Source organism: Mesocricetus auratus, unplaced genomic scaffold (assembly GCF_017639785.1).
Source record: "Mesocricetus auratus isolate SY011 unplaced genomic scaffold, BCM_Maur_2.0 Super-Scaffold_100691, whole genome shotgun sequence".
Lineage (NCBI taxonomy): Eukaryota > Metazoa > Chordata > Mammalia > Rodentia > Cricetidae > Mesocricetus > Mesocricetus auratus.
In genome coordinates this window covers 52,130,104-52,147,916 of record NW_024429267.1, presented here as the reverse complement: position 1 = coordinate 52,147,916, position 17,813 = coordinate 52,130,104, and the positions used below count along the sequence as shown (strand labels likewise).

Genomic DNA, 17,813 nt, shown 5'->3' with positions numbered 1-17,813 from the left:
TTTGATCCTGCCACTAGGTGGCAGGGATAATAAAAGGCAGACAGAAATGCCAGTGTTAGTGTACGCTTAGCTGGTGCCCTTCTCTAGCTTCACTAGTACTGAATTTGGGGTGCGTATTGAAGGGTCAACTGGAGGACCTACCTAACTCTGTAAGACAGCTGTAAAACGTATCTTGAGCAGAGTTAGTAAGTAACAAAGTAAAGGAGAAAGAATGGAAAAGTTTTTGACCTTGAGGTAATCATTGGTGTTCAGTTTAAAAAGTGTTGCTGTGGTGCTGCTGGTGGTGTGTTTGCATGATGTGTATATGAGGGTTCACATGCCATGGTGTATGTGTCAAGTCTCGCGGAGACAACTTTGTAGAGTCTGTTCTTTCACATTTACATGTGAATGGATGGAATATTTTGGGGATGGTCACCAGGCTCATTGTGACAATCACCTTCACCTGCTGAGTGTCTCTTAGCTGACAGTCAGTGTTCTGACCTGCCTTGCATTCTGTATGCACCTTTATTAAATTTGACTTCTCTATTTCTTGATTCTGTTAGGCTTACTTTAGTGTCTATAACTGGTCATTCTTTTGGTGCCACTACTTGCTTTCCTACTAAGTTGAATACATGTTAACATCAACAGTATTAATGGTTACATGTAAAATCCTAGAACTATATGTATAAAATGTAGAACTTCAGAGTGTCCATGTAAATCTTTTTGCCAAATAGATTTTCTAAAGATCTTGTTTGTTGATAGCCTGGTAAATGCTTTATTTGTAAGCACCTAAAAACATCAGACTTCCCTAAATACATGGGGGTTTGTTTTGTGCCGGGCGTTGGTTGCGCACGCCTTTAATCCCAGCACTTGGGAGGCAGAGGCAGGTGGATCTCTGTGAGTTCGAGGCCAGCCTGGTCTACAAGAGCTAGTTCCAGGACAGCCTCCAAAGCCACAGAGAAACCCTGTCTCGAAAAACCAAAAAAAAAAAAAAATCATTTTGTTCTGAATTTCTTGTTGCTACCTCAGAGTTTTGTGAGGAGGTAAAGAGGAGAAGCTAAATTGCTGTGTGGGTTGGTTTCTGTTTGGTTTTGTCTTGTTTTGTGATACAAGAGCTAGTAAACAAGAGTGATGTGAAAAGCAGCTGTGTGGTCATATGATACTGTGCCTAATTGATACTGTCTTAGTCTTCCCTAATCGAAATAACTAATTATTAAATGATATAACACGACAGAAACTTGAAAAATAAGTTCAGTTGGATCACCCCAAAGTGCCCTGTCATGGGGACAGTTTCTGAAACTGCTGAAGTGGACCAGTGCTGCTTGCTGAGTCTGATTTTTTCTTTTACTTGATGCCACCTTTTGTGACTTAGATTGAGGATATTTCAAAACCAGTTTTGAATTGTACACCTGTATGTAAATTCTAGTGAGGGAGTTCATATTGTCTGTGGCTGTCATCCAGAAAGAATAGAAACCCTGCTCTTGCCTCTGTTTGCTGTGATGCTTATGTTGCCAGCTGCCAGTTTTGCCAACTTGTGAGACGCATAGCTAGCCATACGGTTGGCAGGAAATTACTCCGTATTGAGCACTTGCCTGTGCTGAACATTGTCAGTGTGTTTGATGTATTTGTTGTGTCTTGGCTTCAATTCTGTTTTTACTCTATTTCTGACCTTTTTGGTTGGAGAACTATATCATAATTCCTGGGCTCCACTGACTGGCCTCTCTGCTTCTCTATTCCAAACCACCCCTGGCGCCGTATAATAAGAAGGATGAACAGAAAACAGTCTGTTTAGCAAACCTGTTTTTTTTATTAGAGTCAGAACATGCTTGTTCTGGATGGAAACTTCTGAGGAGTTTAGGAATGCCAAAATCTGAACCTGTTGGCCTTGGCATATCCTTTCACCTTCTATCTTAGCTGCTGCATGTGCCTGCCTGCTTGCCTGCCTGCCTGCCTGCGTGCGTGTCTGTGTTTGTGTGTATGTATGCATACATATATTGTAGGTGTGTTAGAAATAGATAACATTTCTGTGATTGATCATAGATTTTCTAACAGGGCTAGTCTAACAGGGCTCTTGAGGAAGGAATATAGGGCTTTAAAGACCGTATGTTTTTCCACACTCTTTTTGACTTGGTGTTGTAATTTCTACTAAGTTTTTGAGTGTGTATAGTGTGTATTATGAATAGGTTTAAATAGGAATGACTCCTGTAGATTCATGTGTTTGAATGCTTGGCCCATAGAGAGTGGCACTATTAGGAGCTGTGGCCTTGTTGGGGGAAGTGTGTCACTGTGGGGGTGGGCTTTGAGGTCTCATCTATGCCCATGCTATGCCCAATACCCAGTGTCTCCTTCTGCTGCCTGTGGATCAAGATGTAGAACTCTCAGCTCCTTCTCCAGCACTGTTTTTGTATGCATGCCACCATGTCACGCCATGTCTATAGCTCTGAAACTTAACCCAGTCCCAATTAAATATTTTTCAGGGTGTCTCTTCACAGCAGCAGAACCCTTGTTTTTTTGTTTTTTGTTTTTTTAAGTAAAATGGGAATTCCTGTTAATCAGTTTATACTCTGTTGAGAAGTAAGCACGGAGAGCAAGCTTTCTGTGTGAGAATGCTTTCATGTCCTCCTGCTACACTCAGCACTGATGTCATTGCTGTGCTGGAGTGGTAGCAGGCATTTTTATTAGCTGATCTCCCAAAGTAGTTCTCGATACTGGCCAGCACAGTGGGAGGAGAGGTTGAGCCTTGTTGGCAGAAAGGGAGGGTTGTTGTTGTGCTCATGCTTGCACATCACTTCGTAAGACAGAAGTACAGTGTACAGCACAGCAGGACAGATAGACATCAGCTTACTGAGAAAAGGTCCATCAAGGCTGATAGAAGTTGAACTTAAGTTATGTAGTGCCAGAAAGGTTCAAGTAGGGCAGAGATGGAGACACACTGCTCTGGTTTCCTTTATGAGAGGGAAATGTTTGAAAGAAGGCATTTATAGACAGCATGTGACCTTTTAGGAGGTGGTGGTCGTTACCCACCAAGCAGGTCTTGGTTAAGGCCTTTAAGGGTTGTTGTAACTCTACTAAAGACTTAAATCTGAAGCAACACAGCCATTTGCTGAGTTTCTGTGCTTTTGTTTCCAAAGTAACTTAAACAAAAGTCTTACATTTCAAGGGTCCACCTCACAAAGATTTACCTGCCTCTGTCTCCTGGGTGCTGGGATTAAAAGATGTGTGCTGCAAGTTGCATTTGAAAACTTGTTTTGTTTTCTCTAAGATTCATTTTGTGTGTGTGAGTGGTTAGCCCCCCTCTCTTGTGTATGTGTACCACATGCATGCCTGATGGCACAGAGATAAGAACATGTTGTATCCCCTAAACCAAAGTTACAGATAGTTATGAACTGCCCTGTGAGTGCTAGAAACTGAACCGGATTATCTGTTAGAGCAGCAAGTACTGTTACCCACTGAGCCATCTCTGCAGCCCAGCATCTTAAAACATTTAAGAGAACTTTATCAGTGGTTTCTCTTTACACATATTTAAACATGTATAAACAGTGACAGTGCTTTTCAAACACTTTTTTTAACCTTTTCATTAAATGAAGTTTATACAAGAACCCAGTACATAAACAGAAATGCAGATTAAATACAAGACACTGTTGTCAGGAACATAGCCATGGGGGAGTCTTTTAAACTCCCAAGCAGTTTGAAATCTACTTCAAAGTAAACAACAGTGCCCAGAAGGTGATGTCAGTGAACCTCTGTAGCCACTGCACTGATGACCTTGCTGTGGGTGCTGGGACCAGAGCTGCCGTTCTTGGCCACTGCACAGCTGTATGACTGGTCAAGTGATAGACATTTGTGTCTTAATTCAGTCATCTCATTCAAAGGTGTGTGTGTGTGTAAATGTGTGCCTGATGAATAAATGAAGAAATACAATATTTTAACACAAGTTACAAGAATTGTAAAGGTCTTGAAACACATCTCATAACCACTTTCCCTCTCGGGCACTGTGACCGCAAACACCTGGGGAGAGGGATCTTCAACTGAGAAAGTGACTTCATCAGATGAGTTTGTGGAGCCTTCCCTGGATGATAGTTGATAGGAGAGGGACCAGCCTATTCTGGGCGAACCCACCCTGGGCAGGCGGTTCTGAGTTGTATTAAAAACTGAGCAAGCCGTGAGGGTCAAGCAGATAAGCAGTGTTGTTCCTTTGTGGCCTGTTTTATTCAGTTCCTGCCCTGACTTCCCTTCATGGTGAACTGTGATTAGGACATAGAATCTGAAATAAACCCTCTCTTTCCCCAAGTTGCTTTTGGTCCAAATGTTTTATCACAGCAATAGAAAGCAAATTAAGACAGACGCCGCCTTTCCGAGCTTTGCATTGGCTTACTAGTTTCTTTTGAGTAGATGACTACTTCATCCTTAAGTGGTTTACAGATGGTGTGAGATAGGACTTTATCCTTGCTTAGAGCAGTTTGTCCCATCTTCTAATTTTACTCCTGTGTTTTGGTGCCTTTCCCATCTATAATGATCTGCTTTGTGTTTATTGTACTTAAAACGGCAGAAAAGCACAGTTTCCTTTTTCAGTCTATATTCTTAGCACCTCACAGAAGCTTTGTACATTCCAGTTACTTGAAGAATTTTAAAAATAAATGATTGTTATGTTGTAGAGGTAAAGCATAGAGTAGTCTTGTAGAGAGGTATGAGCTATTCAAATGTCTTGTCAGACAAAACTTCCTAGGAGTCTTGTCTTTGTAGGAGCCCATGTTTCCTGATTTTTTTTTAATATAAACTACAGTTAGCCTAATTTCTCAATTTAAAGCAAATTAGAATTTGGGAGAGGGGGATTCAAGGAACCTGGCTGTAAAGGGACTGTGTTGACACACTGCAGTGTTTAGTAGCCTTCCTCACTCCACTCCTTTTTGTCATACTGTTTCTTTTGTTTTAGGGCTTTCTTTGAGACAGGTTCTTCTTGTATAGTCCCTGGATGGCCTGGGACGACTTCTTTCTCATCTGAGTTCAAACCCACAAATCATCACACCTGGCCCTTTCTCTCTCTCTCTCTCTCTCCATCACCAGCTGCCCTTTTTTCTGCCCTCTTTGGTTACTATTCTTCTCTGGTACTAATTTTTCTGCTGTGTGCATTGGGTTTGATTTGCAAAGGCTGAATTAGACTTGTACTCATGTCTTGAGTATAAAAGATTTGTGAACTCAGCATTTAATATCTGAGACACTGTTTATTTCTCATCTCTCTTGTTTGTATTGGTGTGCTCTCTCACTACTAAGTGGTTGGAGTCTTCCCCATAGTGATTTTAAAATTATTTTTTCTTAATGTGTTTTTATAAAGACTGGTCTCTGAATTGCTGCAGTGTCTACCATGTACCTCTAACAGTGTGCTGATCTTGGATCTGAGAATGTGATACAGAAGTGGATAGAACCTCGTGTGGTAGTAGCACGTGCCCTTAATCCTAGTAATTGGGAAGCAAAGGCAGGGAGGGGATCCCTTGAGTTTCCAGCTAACCAGAGCTCCTCGTGAAGGGTGAATAGAGTAGAACTATTTACAGGCCCTTGACAATCATTTTAATAACAGCTATGAAAAAAATAGTGCTACTCACATCCCTCCTCAAGAAGCGTAATAGTTGATTGATTACATACATACATTTGGATGCTCTTTTGGGGGAGAATGTGTTTTAGAACAAAGGACAGAGCTGGCCCATGGGAAAGTTGTTTTCCTTTCAGTACTATTTGTAGCACACTTGGGTACTAAAACCTGCTCTGACTGTGTTATCTCTAAACTAGATGAAAATTATTTTCCAGCTTTTCTGGCTCATCCTTTACATGTACCATATGATATTAAAGCAATGTGTGGGATCAGAGCTCAGTGGTAGAGCATTTGCCTGACATGCTTAGGACTCTGAATTCCTTCCCAGGCACATTAGTTTTAGGGTAAGTCACAAAAGCTTCAGTCAGTGTTGATCAATGCTAGGGTGCCTAGAGGAGTAAACTGTTGCAAACATTGCTTGGCACTCGTGAATGAAGTGCCCAGAGCTAGCTGTACAGGGTATAAAATTACCCACCCACACAGCGTGCATGATGAGGTGAGCTTGTAGAGATGTTTCCAAAGCACCAATTAAGACAGGCTAGGGTGTAGGGAGGCAGAATCGTCCATCAGTGAAACTTTGAGATCAATTAGGAGTCTCAGCTGAGTGACTGCTTGAAGAAGGGTGATACAGTGTGTGTGTGACAGGTGAGCTCTGAGAGAGGCCATGCTAAAAATGCTCAAAAGAAGGTGATAAATGCATTCCATTTCAACTTATTATACTAGGAAATAATAGCCTTATAGTTAAACTAAAGCCTCTTATGTTTGCCTTGGATTGAATTTGTAGTGTTGCAACTGAGAATTTGCTTGAAAGAAAATAACCAGACTATACTTAGCAGTAACAACCCAATCTCCAGCAGATTTGTAGTAAGTTATATATAAATTTAGATTGTGGCACTTTCTGTTTTATACATTTAGATTGTGGCACTTTCTGTTTAATGTAACCGTGACTGTTTAATGTAACCGTGAGAGAAGCAGACATTTAGTATGTAGTCCTTTGACCAGGAGCCAGAATTTTCTTAGACCCCTAAGAAACTTTGGTTTCTTAATTGATGAATACCATTTAACAGCAAGAAAAACTTGTGCAAAAATAGACTTGTTACTGTTTGCTGTAATCTGAATAAGCCCAAACACATAAACATTTAAGTTTGAAATTAAGTTTCTTTTGAGTTCATGAAGATTTTATTGGGAAAAAAAAGCTGTTCCTTGAATTGGAAACCCAGTTGGAACTTAATGGTATATGTTTTTGTTAAATCTTTCACTTTGAATAAATGGTATTCTCCTGACTTTTATGAGTGAATATTTGGCAGTTGCAGGGATACTGAAGGGATAGAATGAGACAGGAGTTTATGACCTCTTTTAGACAGTGTTCTTAAAAATGTCCATCTTTGAGAAATCTCTTCATTTTTAATACCAGGATATTTATTATTTTTCACATTTAAAATGTAGTAGAATCCAGTGATGGTATAAGTGTTAACAAGCATATGCAGGATATTTAGTTGCAGAGTCTTTTAGATAAGATTGCATTAGAAATGAGATTAAATCTAAGCAAAGGTATTCAAGACTTGTAAGGTGAAACTGTAAAATTTGTGGAGCAACAGAAGACTTTAATAAATGGATATCAGCCATATTCTTGAATTGACTGTATCCTGGTTATAAAGATGTTAATTCTTAAATTGATTTGAGATTAACTGAAGTTTGCCAGGTATGTTGGATGGAGCTGACAAACTTGCTTTAAGAGTAATATGAAAAATCTGAGGCAGGAGGAATTTGCCACATAGGGACCATTCTTAAGACCCTATGTCAAACCAAAGAGACAAAATTAAATTATTTTAATTAAATTCAAATTCAAATTAAAAACATTATTAGTGAGAATGTTCCCTCATATTCTAAGATTAATTCAAAACTGTGGTGGTGATGAGTTCCAGATTTATTAGGGATGTAGTGGGTAAACTCAAACTGCTAATGGGAGAATAAAATAAGCAGTGTCTTTATGATCATGTTATAGCAGAGAAATTTGTGTTTAAAGAGTACCACAGGGAGGAGACTGGGAATCTGACACCCTCTGACTTCCACAGGCACATGCATATACATGGTGCACATAAACTCAGATGCACATAAATATAAAGAAACTTAAGTATTTAAAAATTATCATTGGCTTGCTAAGAAGATTGCTTACAGGGTAAGGGTACTTGGATGCCGAGATGACCTGGTTTCAATCCCTGTCCCATATAGTAGAAGGAGAGAAAAGATGCCTGCAAGTGTCCTCTGACCTTGGCAAACCTATGCCTACTTCTGGCAAATACTGCAATTTAAAATACCACTGGTGGAGTAGAAAGAGAAGCTACAGATTGAGACTGACAAAAGAGTCATGCTCAAGATTTATTCAAATACAGACAGATGTAATGAACTTGAACACATGATATATTCTCAGAGAGCTGCCTCCTGCCAACATGAAATGTTGGGACCAAACTAAGACCCAGCCCTTGTGCTTCCATTTCTATTCAGGGTTTAACACTTGACTCAAGTGTTCAGTAAACTCTTAATGCTTTGCTTGGATCTCAGGAATTAGAAAAATGTCACTTTGGAGAGACTTTGGTTTTGTGGTTACATGACTGCTGACAGAATGCCTTTACTGTCATGTATGCAGAGCTGCAGTCAAGGAGCATAAGACACTTTTTGAGCAAGTGGTCAGTGCAAACACTGATGGAAATACACCATCCTTAGAAACTGCCAAGATTCATAGAGAGTTAACCAGGCTGACAGGATAACAGCAATGCCCCAGGTGGTCGTGGGGCTCAATAGAGATGTGGCTTTGGGGGATGAGATAAGTCTGCAGGATGGAAGATCAACATGGAAAGTAGGGAGTTAGCATGGTGTAAGACTTAGCAGTCATGCAAGAGCTTCCTCCACTTAAGTGAGAAGTAGATGTGGAAAGACAAAGCCTGAGGGGAGTCTGATGAGGAGAGGTGTAGTGTGGTTAGGTTTTGTTTGTTGGTACACAATTAGGAGGCTAACAAGAGCTGCGTGGTGGTGGCCCACACTTGCCTTTGATCCCAACACTTGGGAGGCAGAGGCAGGCAGATCTGTGTGAGTTCTAGGCCAACCTGGTCTACAGAGCGAGTTCCAGGACAGTGCAGAGAAACCCTGTCTCAGGAAAAAGAAGGAAGAAGACAACTCAGAACCTGGCTATGACTCAGGTCTCTTGGGGGGAGTTTTAGAGTGAGTTATCACAGCCATCTTAAGTAGACGATGATGCCCCCTGTAGAGAGAGGAGCAACAGCAGCTCATGGAGGGGTGGTCACCACTTACCTAACCCAAAGGGAAAGTACCCGAGGACAGCCTTGGTGGTGAACATGCTCCTGGTTTGTAAGACAGGTTGTTTACTTACTAATCATTACTTGGAGTACTTTTTTTAAATGAAAAAATATGTTGAAGAAATTTAAACCTTGATTCTTGCTGTGATACTGGCTCTTTCATTTAATATTGCCACAAGATTTGGGGATGTCACTCTACTTTTCTAGGGTGGGCTCTTGACTAATTGTTGCTTCTGAGTGCATCTGGAGCTCTGCAGTGCTATGTGGTTTCTGTGTATACCAGTAATTTAGGTGTCTGGGGCTTGTTTTTGCAGATAATTCTGTGGTGTGGGGATTTCTGTGTTGCACCAAGAAGAGTATAACTTTTTTGTTCTTAAAAATTCCCTTCTCAGAAAAGTTTTAAATATTACTCTATTGCCTTACAGCAGCATCCAGTAGTTACACCAAAAGCATACCTGATTTTGTTGTTTCTTCATAGAGTAGCATTTTGCTTCTCTAAATGAGTGAAGTACACTTTATCAGTAACATTTTGAGTTTTATCTTTGGAGCTTTTTCTGCCCTCCAGTCCTTGTAGAACTTAGATCTTTATGATGAGTGTAAGAACTTCGGGTGTCCCTTGATTTCTCAATTTTCCATACCCTTTTACCTTGTACTTTGCCCTTCACTTTCGCCTTTTAAAATAGCCAATTATGATTTAGCTGGATAGTTGTAGTTTTCCTTCAAACTTGGAAACGGTCTTTTACCATATGTGTTAATCATAGGAGTGGTAGCTTCATGGGAGTCCTCTAGTTTGCTCTTCATAGCCACCTCGCGATGTAGGAGCATGAAGAAGCTACAGCAACAGAGCACAAGTAGCTTGCCGGCAAAGCCACACAGCATGTCAGTGTGAGCCAGACACATGGGGCTGAAACCTGTACCCTGTCAGACTCCTGGAGATGAGATCCACGGCCTCCTGTAGAGCTCTTGTTTGCTTTTTTGTTGCTTACTCTCAAGGTGTTTGTGCGCTCAGTCTCAGATGTTTAATTCAGGTATACACCAAATTGACTTTCCAGTGCACTTCTGTGAGTCAAGCACTATTTCGAATCCTTTGTCCACATGTCACCCTAACATAGACAAATGCCTCCGTGGCCTGTTTGCCTCTTGGCCGCGGTAGGGGAAGAATCTTGACTGATGGATGTACTGCCATCACCCAGAGTGTCACCCCGACCACTGATGCTGGTCTCTCCTGCACGCCATAGTTGCTTTAGGATAATGTGGGAGAGCCCTGAAACCGCCTTCTGCACTTCACATTTTTCTTCTGCTTATATTTTGGACTTTGGTTTCCTTAGTTTCATTTCTTTTCATTTGTCTTTTCCAGATATTAATTATAGTTCTTCTTTAAAACCATAAAACCATATTCTGTTTCCTGGTGTGTATTGGTGCTGGGGGCTGAACCTAGGGCTTTGTAAGTACTTATCTAGCCCTCTAAACTGGGCTACACCACCAGACCCAGACCCAGACCCAGACCCAGACCCAGACCCAGGTTTTCACTGTGCTAGCATAGTCTGCTCTCTTAGTTGTTGTTTTTTTTGTTTGTTTGTTTGTTTGTTTTTGGGTTTTTTTTTGTTTTTGGTTTTTCAAGACAGGGTTTTTCTGTATTGTTTTGGAGGCTGTCCTGGAACTCGCTCTATAGACCAGGCTGGCCTCGAACTCACAGAGATCCACCTGCCTCCTGAGTGCTGGGATTAAAGGCATGTGCCGCCAACACCTGGCTACTCTCTTAGTTTTTAAGCCACTATTTTATTGTTCTATGTAAGCTTTTGGGTGATACATGACATATGCTTCTTCCTCAGTTTGATGCCATCTTGTTAATGGTTCTTAGTGTTTTTGAATCATAGACTACTTTTATGATGATGATTTCTGGGCATCCTTTTTGTTTTCCTGGTTGAATTTGAGCCCCCTGCCTTGGACCCCACCAGTGGTTCATATTAAGTTGAGCATTACTAGTTTCTCTGTGGATTTAAGAGAGTACTGGTGGTATAATTAGTTATGTTAGAGATACAAGCATTGGCTTAATATTTTCAGGGCTTTTTTTGTTATTCAAGTTTAAGAAATATTGCTATGGTATATGTTATATATATGAGCATAAAGAAAGGTATTGTGTTAACCAGTTTTATAGCATTTCCTTTTCTTTTTTTCCCCAGGTTTAACTATAGATCAACACATCACCTTGCATCTCATGGGTTCTATGAATTTTTAAATTGGTTTGATGAAAGAGCGTGGTATCCACTAGGAAGAATAGTAGGTGGCACTGTAAGTATGTTAGCTATTCTTTATATTATATTAACTGTAAACTGTTGAGCAAACTATTAAGTGCTGGTGGGATGAAGGTCTTTAAAAGCTGCATATAGTTCACATAAACATCCTCTGTGGCTAATTAGCTAATATTTCTTAGCTCTATTCTTGGCAGTTTATTTGTGGGATATCTCACACTGGCCTCTTAGAAGTGTCAGGCTGGATTAAGAATCTGCTGTCAGGCCAGCACTCGAGACAGGTGGATCTCTGTGAATTCCAGGACAGCCAGGGTTACACAGAGGAACCCTGTCTCAAAAAGGAAACCAAAGTCTGCTGTCACAAAGCACCTCAAGTCCAGGTTGTATTTTTTGTTTTGTTCTCAAGCAGGTGAGTTTAAAATAAAGCTTTTTTTTTTTTTTTGGTGGGGGAAGGAAATAGAAATTTAGAATAATCAAAATAATTAAACTTTTCAGGCCCCAAGCTTCTGAATTAATCTAGATAATTGAATCTTGGTTATAGTTGGTGTAGAGTTCTTTGGATCCAGAATGATAACATAAGGTTCTTAGGATTCAGCATGAAAGAGAACTTGTAGAGGAGGGGGAAGATATGGCAGCTCTTGAGGAAGTCTGTGTGCTTGGTCATTTCTTCTTGACTGGCTTTGCTAGAGGTTTATCAGTGTCACTGAGTATTACCCCAAATAATCTTTTGCTCTCATATCATTAATTCAAATTCATTTCCTGTCTTGTATATCTCTGAATTTATTTTTATGTTCCTTTCCCAACTCCCTGTGATTTCTCCAGTAATTTTCAGCCTTTTTCCACTGTTGGCTGTGTTTACAGCTGTCAGACTCAGAGTTACCACTGTGCAGTTAGCACCATTTCTGAGTTTTGTGTGCTGTTCCATCATCCTTCAATTTTAATTCCTATTAGAATTTCCTCTACTGTGCAATTTTATTTTATGCTCACTCTGTAGCCCATGCTAGCCTTGCATTCAACAGTAATCCTTCTTCCTCAGCCTTCCAAGTGATGTAATTATGGATGTGAACCACCATGCCTTCACAGAAGTTCATTTATAACGTTTAAAAGAGGATTTGTAGTACTCTTCAAAAAAATTTCCAAATGGATTGTGATTAGCAAATATTATGTAACTTTCAGCCCTTTGGGTTTTTTGAGACTTTATTATAACCTAAAATACATTATTATTATTATTATTATTTTTTTTTTACGAGACAGGGTTTCTCTATATTGTTTTGGAGGCTATCAGTCCAGCCTGGCCTCAAACTCAAAGAGATCCGCCTGCCTCTGCCTCCCGAGTGCTGGGATTAAAGGCGTGTACCACCAATGCCCGGCCTAAAATATATACATTCTAATTTAGGCCATGTTCCCTCTGTTTGGAAAGGGGTATGCACATGTGTGTGCACATGTACACGTGGAGGTCAGAAATCAGCCACAGATGTTCCTTGGGTGCTGTCCACCTTGGGTCTGTTAGTTGTTTGAGCAGCCTTTCACTGGCCCAGAGCTCCATAATTGGGCTAGGCTGATCAGCCAACAAACTCTAGGAGTCTACCTGCTTCTGCCTACCATTCCTCATCTCTAAGCACTGGGTCTGGAATAATGTGCCAGCACTGTGGGCTTTTAAGATGGGGCTTGGGGATGGAGCCCAGGTCCTTGTGCTGTATCGGTATTATTGCCTGAGCCATTTGCACAGCCCCATTGTGAGGCTTCTTACATCATAATTTACTCTAGTTTATGTGTATAGCCAGTCTTAAATTTATGTGTACATGCATTTATGTATGTGCACCACGTGTATGCCTGCGGCCTGCAGAGGCCAGAAGATGAGTTGGAACCCCAGGAGTTGTGGACAGTTGTGAACTACCGTGTAGGTTAGGTGCTGGGAACCAAACATGGGTCCTTCATGCAAGAGCAGCAAGTGATCTTAACCACTGAGTCATCTCTCCAGTTCCAAGTTTGAATATACCTTTGTTGTTAGGAGTCTTTGGTTTTGGATCTTTCATTCAATACTACTTTGTATTTTAAATGTTTTCTTATGTTAGGTCCATCTGCCATATTATACGGATATGTTGATGTACATTGAAAAGAATTATCAAATTCATGTCTATTTGTGTACTGCTGACAAAACTATACAGTAGGACCTAGTATTGGCTATGAAATGGGACATAATTTTTTGTGAATTGTAATGACTTACTATACTGTTGTTCTCCACTCAATCCTGTTACTCTGTGCATTCACTAGACATGGAATGTACACTCTGCCTGTAATGTCCTTGACACTGAAAAAGACACTCTTCATCTGGAGTGTGTTCTTGTGAGGTGGAGCAGTTGAAAATAAGATTTATAAATAGTGTCAAGGCCAGGAGAAGAAGCAAGGAGGGTGAGTTAAAGACTAGGGGTGAGAGGCTGTTGAGACATGCAGATTTAAACAGGACAGCCAGGGAATGAATGTGCAGCAGCCGTTGTGAGTCAGGCTTGGGGAGAAAGAGAGCCTTTGAGGGCTCGGGGGTGAATGCAGATAAAAACACACATACTAGTCACTGAGGAATAATTCGAAATGAATATCACCCTATACCACATCTTCTTGTGTTCACTGCCCTTCTCTTTATGTAAAGGTAGGTGTTATCATTAATGCTTTGGATATAGAACTTTAACCCTTTTAGTATTCGTTTGATTCCCCAATGACTGGTCCTTCTCTCTAGAGGTGCTTACTTTCTGGATCTTGGATTTAAAAGTAGGGGGAGACTTATAATTATTTCATATATATATATATATATATATATATATATATATATATATATATATATATATATAGAACGAAGTGAAAGTGTTAAAATCCCAGGCCTGAAAAATACATGACTAAGACAGTGCTCAGAAGTGAGGAAGATAATTAATGGAATAAGCACCATTACTTATTTTTTGTTTTAGTCACACTTGTTTTATATTCTCTGCTCTCTGTATTCAGTGTATCCTCTGTATATGAATTTGTTCTTTGTATCTATTCCAAAAATATTTTATTTTGTATTACATGGAAGGGAAAGCTCTTAATCTCCATCTTACTAGTGTGTACTAATAAAAAAGAATGAGTCCTGTTCTTTGTAGGCATCTTGTTTTATATGTAACTAAATTCCTTTCTTTCCCTCCTAGGTTTACCCAGGGTTGATGATAACAGCTGGCCTCATTCATTGGATTTTAAATACATTGAACATAACAGTTCACATAAGAGATGTGTGTGTATTCCTTGCACCAACTTTTAGCGGCCTTACATCCATATCTACATTCCTGCTAACTAGAGAACTTTGGAATCAAGGAGCGGGACTGTTAGCTGCTTGTTTCATTGCTATTGTACCCGGGTACATATCTCGGTCTGTGGCAGGATCCTTTGATAATGAAGGCATTGCAATTTTTGCTCTTCAGTTCACTTACTACTTATGGGTAAGTACCATTAATGCTTAGATATCATTAATGCTGGTGACCTTCTGCCCTAAGTCTTTAGGTTGGTCATGTGTCTTTTACCAATAGAGTTGCACACAGATCTGTCACTATTCATAATAAATTTAACAATAATAGGTAACATTTAAAGCACATCAGGCATTTTTCTGTATATATAACTGGATTAATTTTTACAGTAATCTTATTGTATCTACTTTGTAAGTCCAAAAAAAAAGCTAGCAGGAGCAGCCTGTCAGCTATACACACCTTTTATGTGTGAATACTTTTTATACATCTAACTATATTTTTAGGTCACTAGATGAATGACAGCATCACTTTCTCTTTAATAGTTACTTTAAATTCCCTTAAAAACTACCTGGTGGGCCAGACAGTGGTGGCATAGACCTTCAATCCCAGCACTTGGGAGGAAGAGCCAGGCAGATCTCTGAGTTCAAGGCCAAAGAAACCTTGTCTCGAGGAAGAAAAAAAAGCTCCCTGACTTGTGGGTATTTTTGCTTTGACCTGGAATTCTAGGAAGAATGCTACAGTATGATCTGTAGAGGCAATCTCTTGACCTTGAATTTCAAAAGAGAAAAGCATCCGTGTAAATGAGTATGATGACAGCAGTAGGACATTTATAGTGTTGTTGTCACCATCAAAAAATGTCTTTAAAATCCTTTATTTACTGCATATACCTGGGGAGAAAAACCAAAAACACTACCCCCAAACTTAAAATTTTACAATCTATCTCAAGCCTTTTAATTATGCAAGTTTTCATACTAAAAATAATGTATGTGAGTGTGAATAGATTTCATTAATATAATGCCAGTGGGGAAATGAGTTGTAGTAGAATAGTCATGATAATGATTAATTATGAGTATAAAATTGAAAGACGGCACATTAGATACTCTTTATGCTGTTTGTTGCAAAAGTACAGCAATGAGGAATCCATGCATCAACTTCATGACATGCTTTTTCTTAATGTGTGTGGTTGACATTGAGGAAACAACATTAAAGGAGATTCAACCTATGTTGGTTAAATTCTTTTTTTTTTTTTTTTTAAATAAAATTACCTGAAGTAAATAATGACTTTGATTTGAATTTGGAAGTCTGGATAGATAGGTTGGTAACTGTCTTAGTCATCTACATTCTATTACCTCATGTTTACTATAAAGAAAAAAATACCCTAATGTGGGAAATTTGTGCAACAGATAAGTATGAAGGAACAGATCTCATTTAGGAATAACTAACTCACTTAGAAATAATTCATTTACAGTTGGGCATTAAAAAAAACTAACATTGATTGTAGTTTTCTAGCCACATTTGTTGCTGTATTTTGTTACAAGGCCTTGGCATGTGTCTGAAACTGGCCTCAAATTCCTGCCTGTGCCTGTGCTCATGCCTCCCAGGTTCTAGGATCATAGTTGTAAGCTGCGCCTAGCTTATGTATAGTTTTTTGTCCTTCATTTTCTTTGAACAAGTCTGAACTATTGATGTAGTGTCCTAACGGAAATCTCAACTACCTTTAGCATTTTAAAATGTTTCCAAAATTGTAATAAAATTTGTGTTATTTTAAAGAATACAATTAATCCTTTTTAACTCATTAATTGTTGTACAACTGCGGTCACCACTATTATTTATAGAAAATTTCTTCAGTCTAAAAATTGTTCTTATACCTCAATCCTGTGCCTCTCACGTCCTCCTTCTCTACGTTCTGAGGTCACTGTGCATCTGCATTTTAAAGTTTTGTTTATTGGTACTTGTGTATGATGCAGTCATAAAGGCTCACATATGCTTTGGCACACATGTGGAGGCCAGAGGACAATTTTGTGAGATTGGTTCTCACCTTCCACCTTTTTGTGGGTTCCAAAGATCAAACTCAGATCATCCAGCTTGCAAGGCAAGCATTTTATATTCTGAGACATCTCACTGTCTCACTGGTTTTATCTTTTATGGATTTACCTAGTGTGAACATTTCACATAAATGCAGTCTTACCTTTTGTGTTTAGCATAAATGTTGTACATACATCTATTTTTTTTCCTCCAGCTTTTTTTTTATTACGGTAAATCACACAGACTGTAACATTTACCGAGTGCCATAGTTTAGTAATGCCATATAACTTGTAATGTTTTTGTAAACATCCGTATCATCCACCCACATCTTGTAATACAACCATTCTACTTGTCTCGTTGACTTTGGCTAATTGAATAGGTAGAAATTCTATAGTATACAGCTTATATATAACAGTTACATTTTTAGTGTTTTTATGGAACCACTATACCATTTTCTTTAACTGGCTTTTCAGATTTCTATCAATGGTGTGCAGATGTTCCAATGATTCCATATGTTCACCAGCACTTGTTGTTTTGTGGCTAGCCTCAAATCCCCAATATTCTTGCTGCAACCTCCAAAATAGCTGGGATTCCATACATATACCACAATGCCTGGCTTGATTTTTCTGGTTGATTGGTAGAAATAATGCTAATGGGTGTAAGGTAGTGTAGCTCGTTCTGGTTTGCATTTTCCCAGTGATGAATGGGAAGTACTTCTTTGTGTGTCTGGTAGCCAATTAGGTATTTTTGTAGGATACCTGTTGAAGTCCTTTGCTCATTTTTGAATGTGGGTTTTTGCTTTTTTGTTGTTGAGTTTTATGAGTTTTCTGTGTATGCTTGCTACTAATCTCTTGTGGATTAGCTATTTCTGCATGTTTTCTACCATTTTGTGGACTGCCCTGTGGGTGTCTTTTGATACATAAAAATAATGTTCATGAACCTCAGCTTCTCAGCATTTTCTTTTGTTCTGATTTCCAGGAAATCATTGTAAAACACACAGCTGTGAATTCTTGCCCTATGTCATCTTTTAAGAATTTCATAGTTGTTCTAAGCTTTATATTGAGGTTTTTCCATTTGTTATGTTTTAAGTGATGATTAAACCCAGAGGTTCTGTAACATAAAAAAAATAAATGACCTGGAGACTGTTAGTGGGGTTCAAGCTTCAAACTGAAGATCTGAAAAGCAAAGAAGCCAGACACTAGCTCTCATTCTACCTCAGACGGAAAGGCGATCCTGACTCCACTAAACTGCTGCCTCTCCTAAGTGTGACTGGAGAATCCTGAGACTCAAATCCTCAATGTGCCTGGAGAATGAATGCCTGATAATGACTGCTGAAGACCCTGCTCCTATTTCTTATACCCCTCCAGTGCTGGAATTAAAGGCG

At 39.4% G+C, this 17,813-nt stretch overlaps 1 protein-coding gene across 1 annotated transcript in view; it reads left to right on the top strand.

Moving 5' to 3' along the window:
- Stt3b (STT3 oligosaccharyltransferase complex catalytic subunit B) overlaps positions 1 to 17,813 on the top strand; it is a 73,670-nt gene that overhangs the window by 18,900 nt on the left and 36,957 nt on the right. Inside the window, exons 2-3 of the mRNA XM_005075037.4 lie at positions 11,064 to 11,172; positions 14,312 to 14,599. Coding sequence (XP_005075094.1) covers positions 11,064 to 11,172; positions 14,312 to 14,599 — 397 coding nt within the window. The remainder of the gene's footprint in view (positions 1 to 11,063; positions 11,173 to 14,311; positions 14,600 to 17,813) is intronic.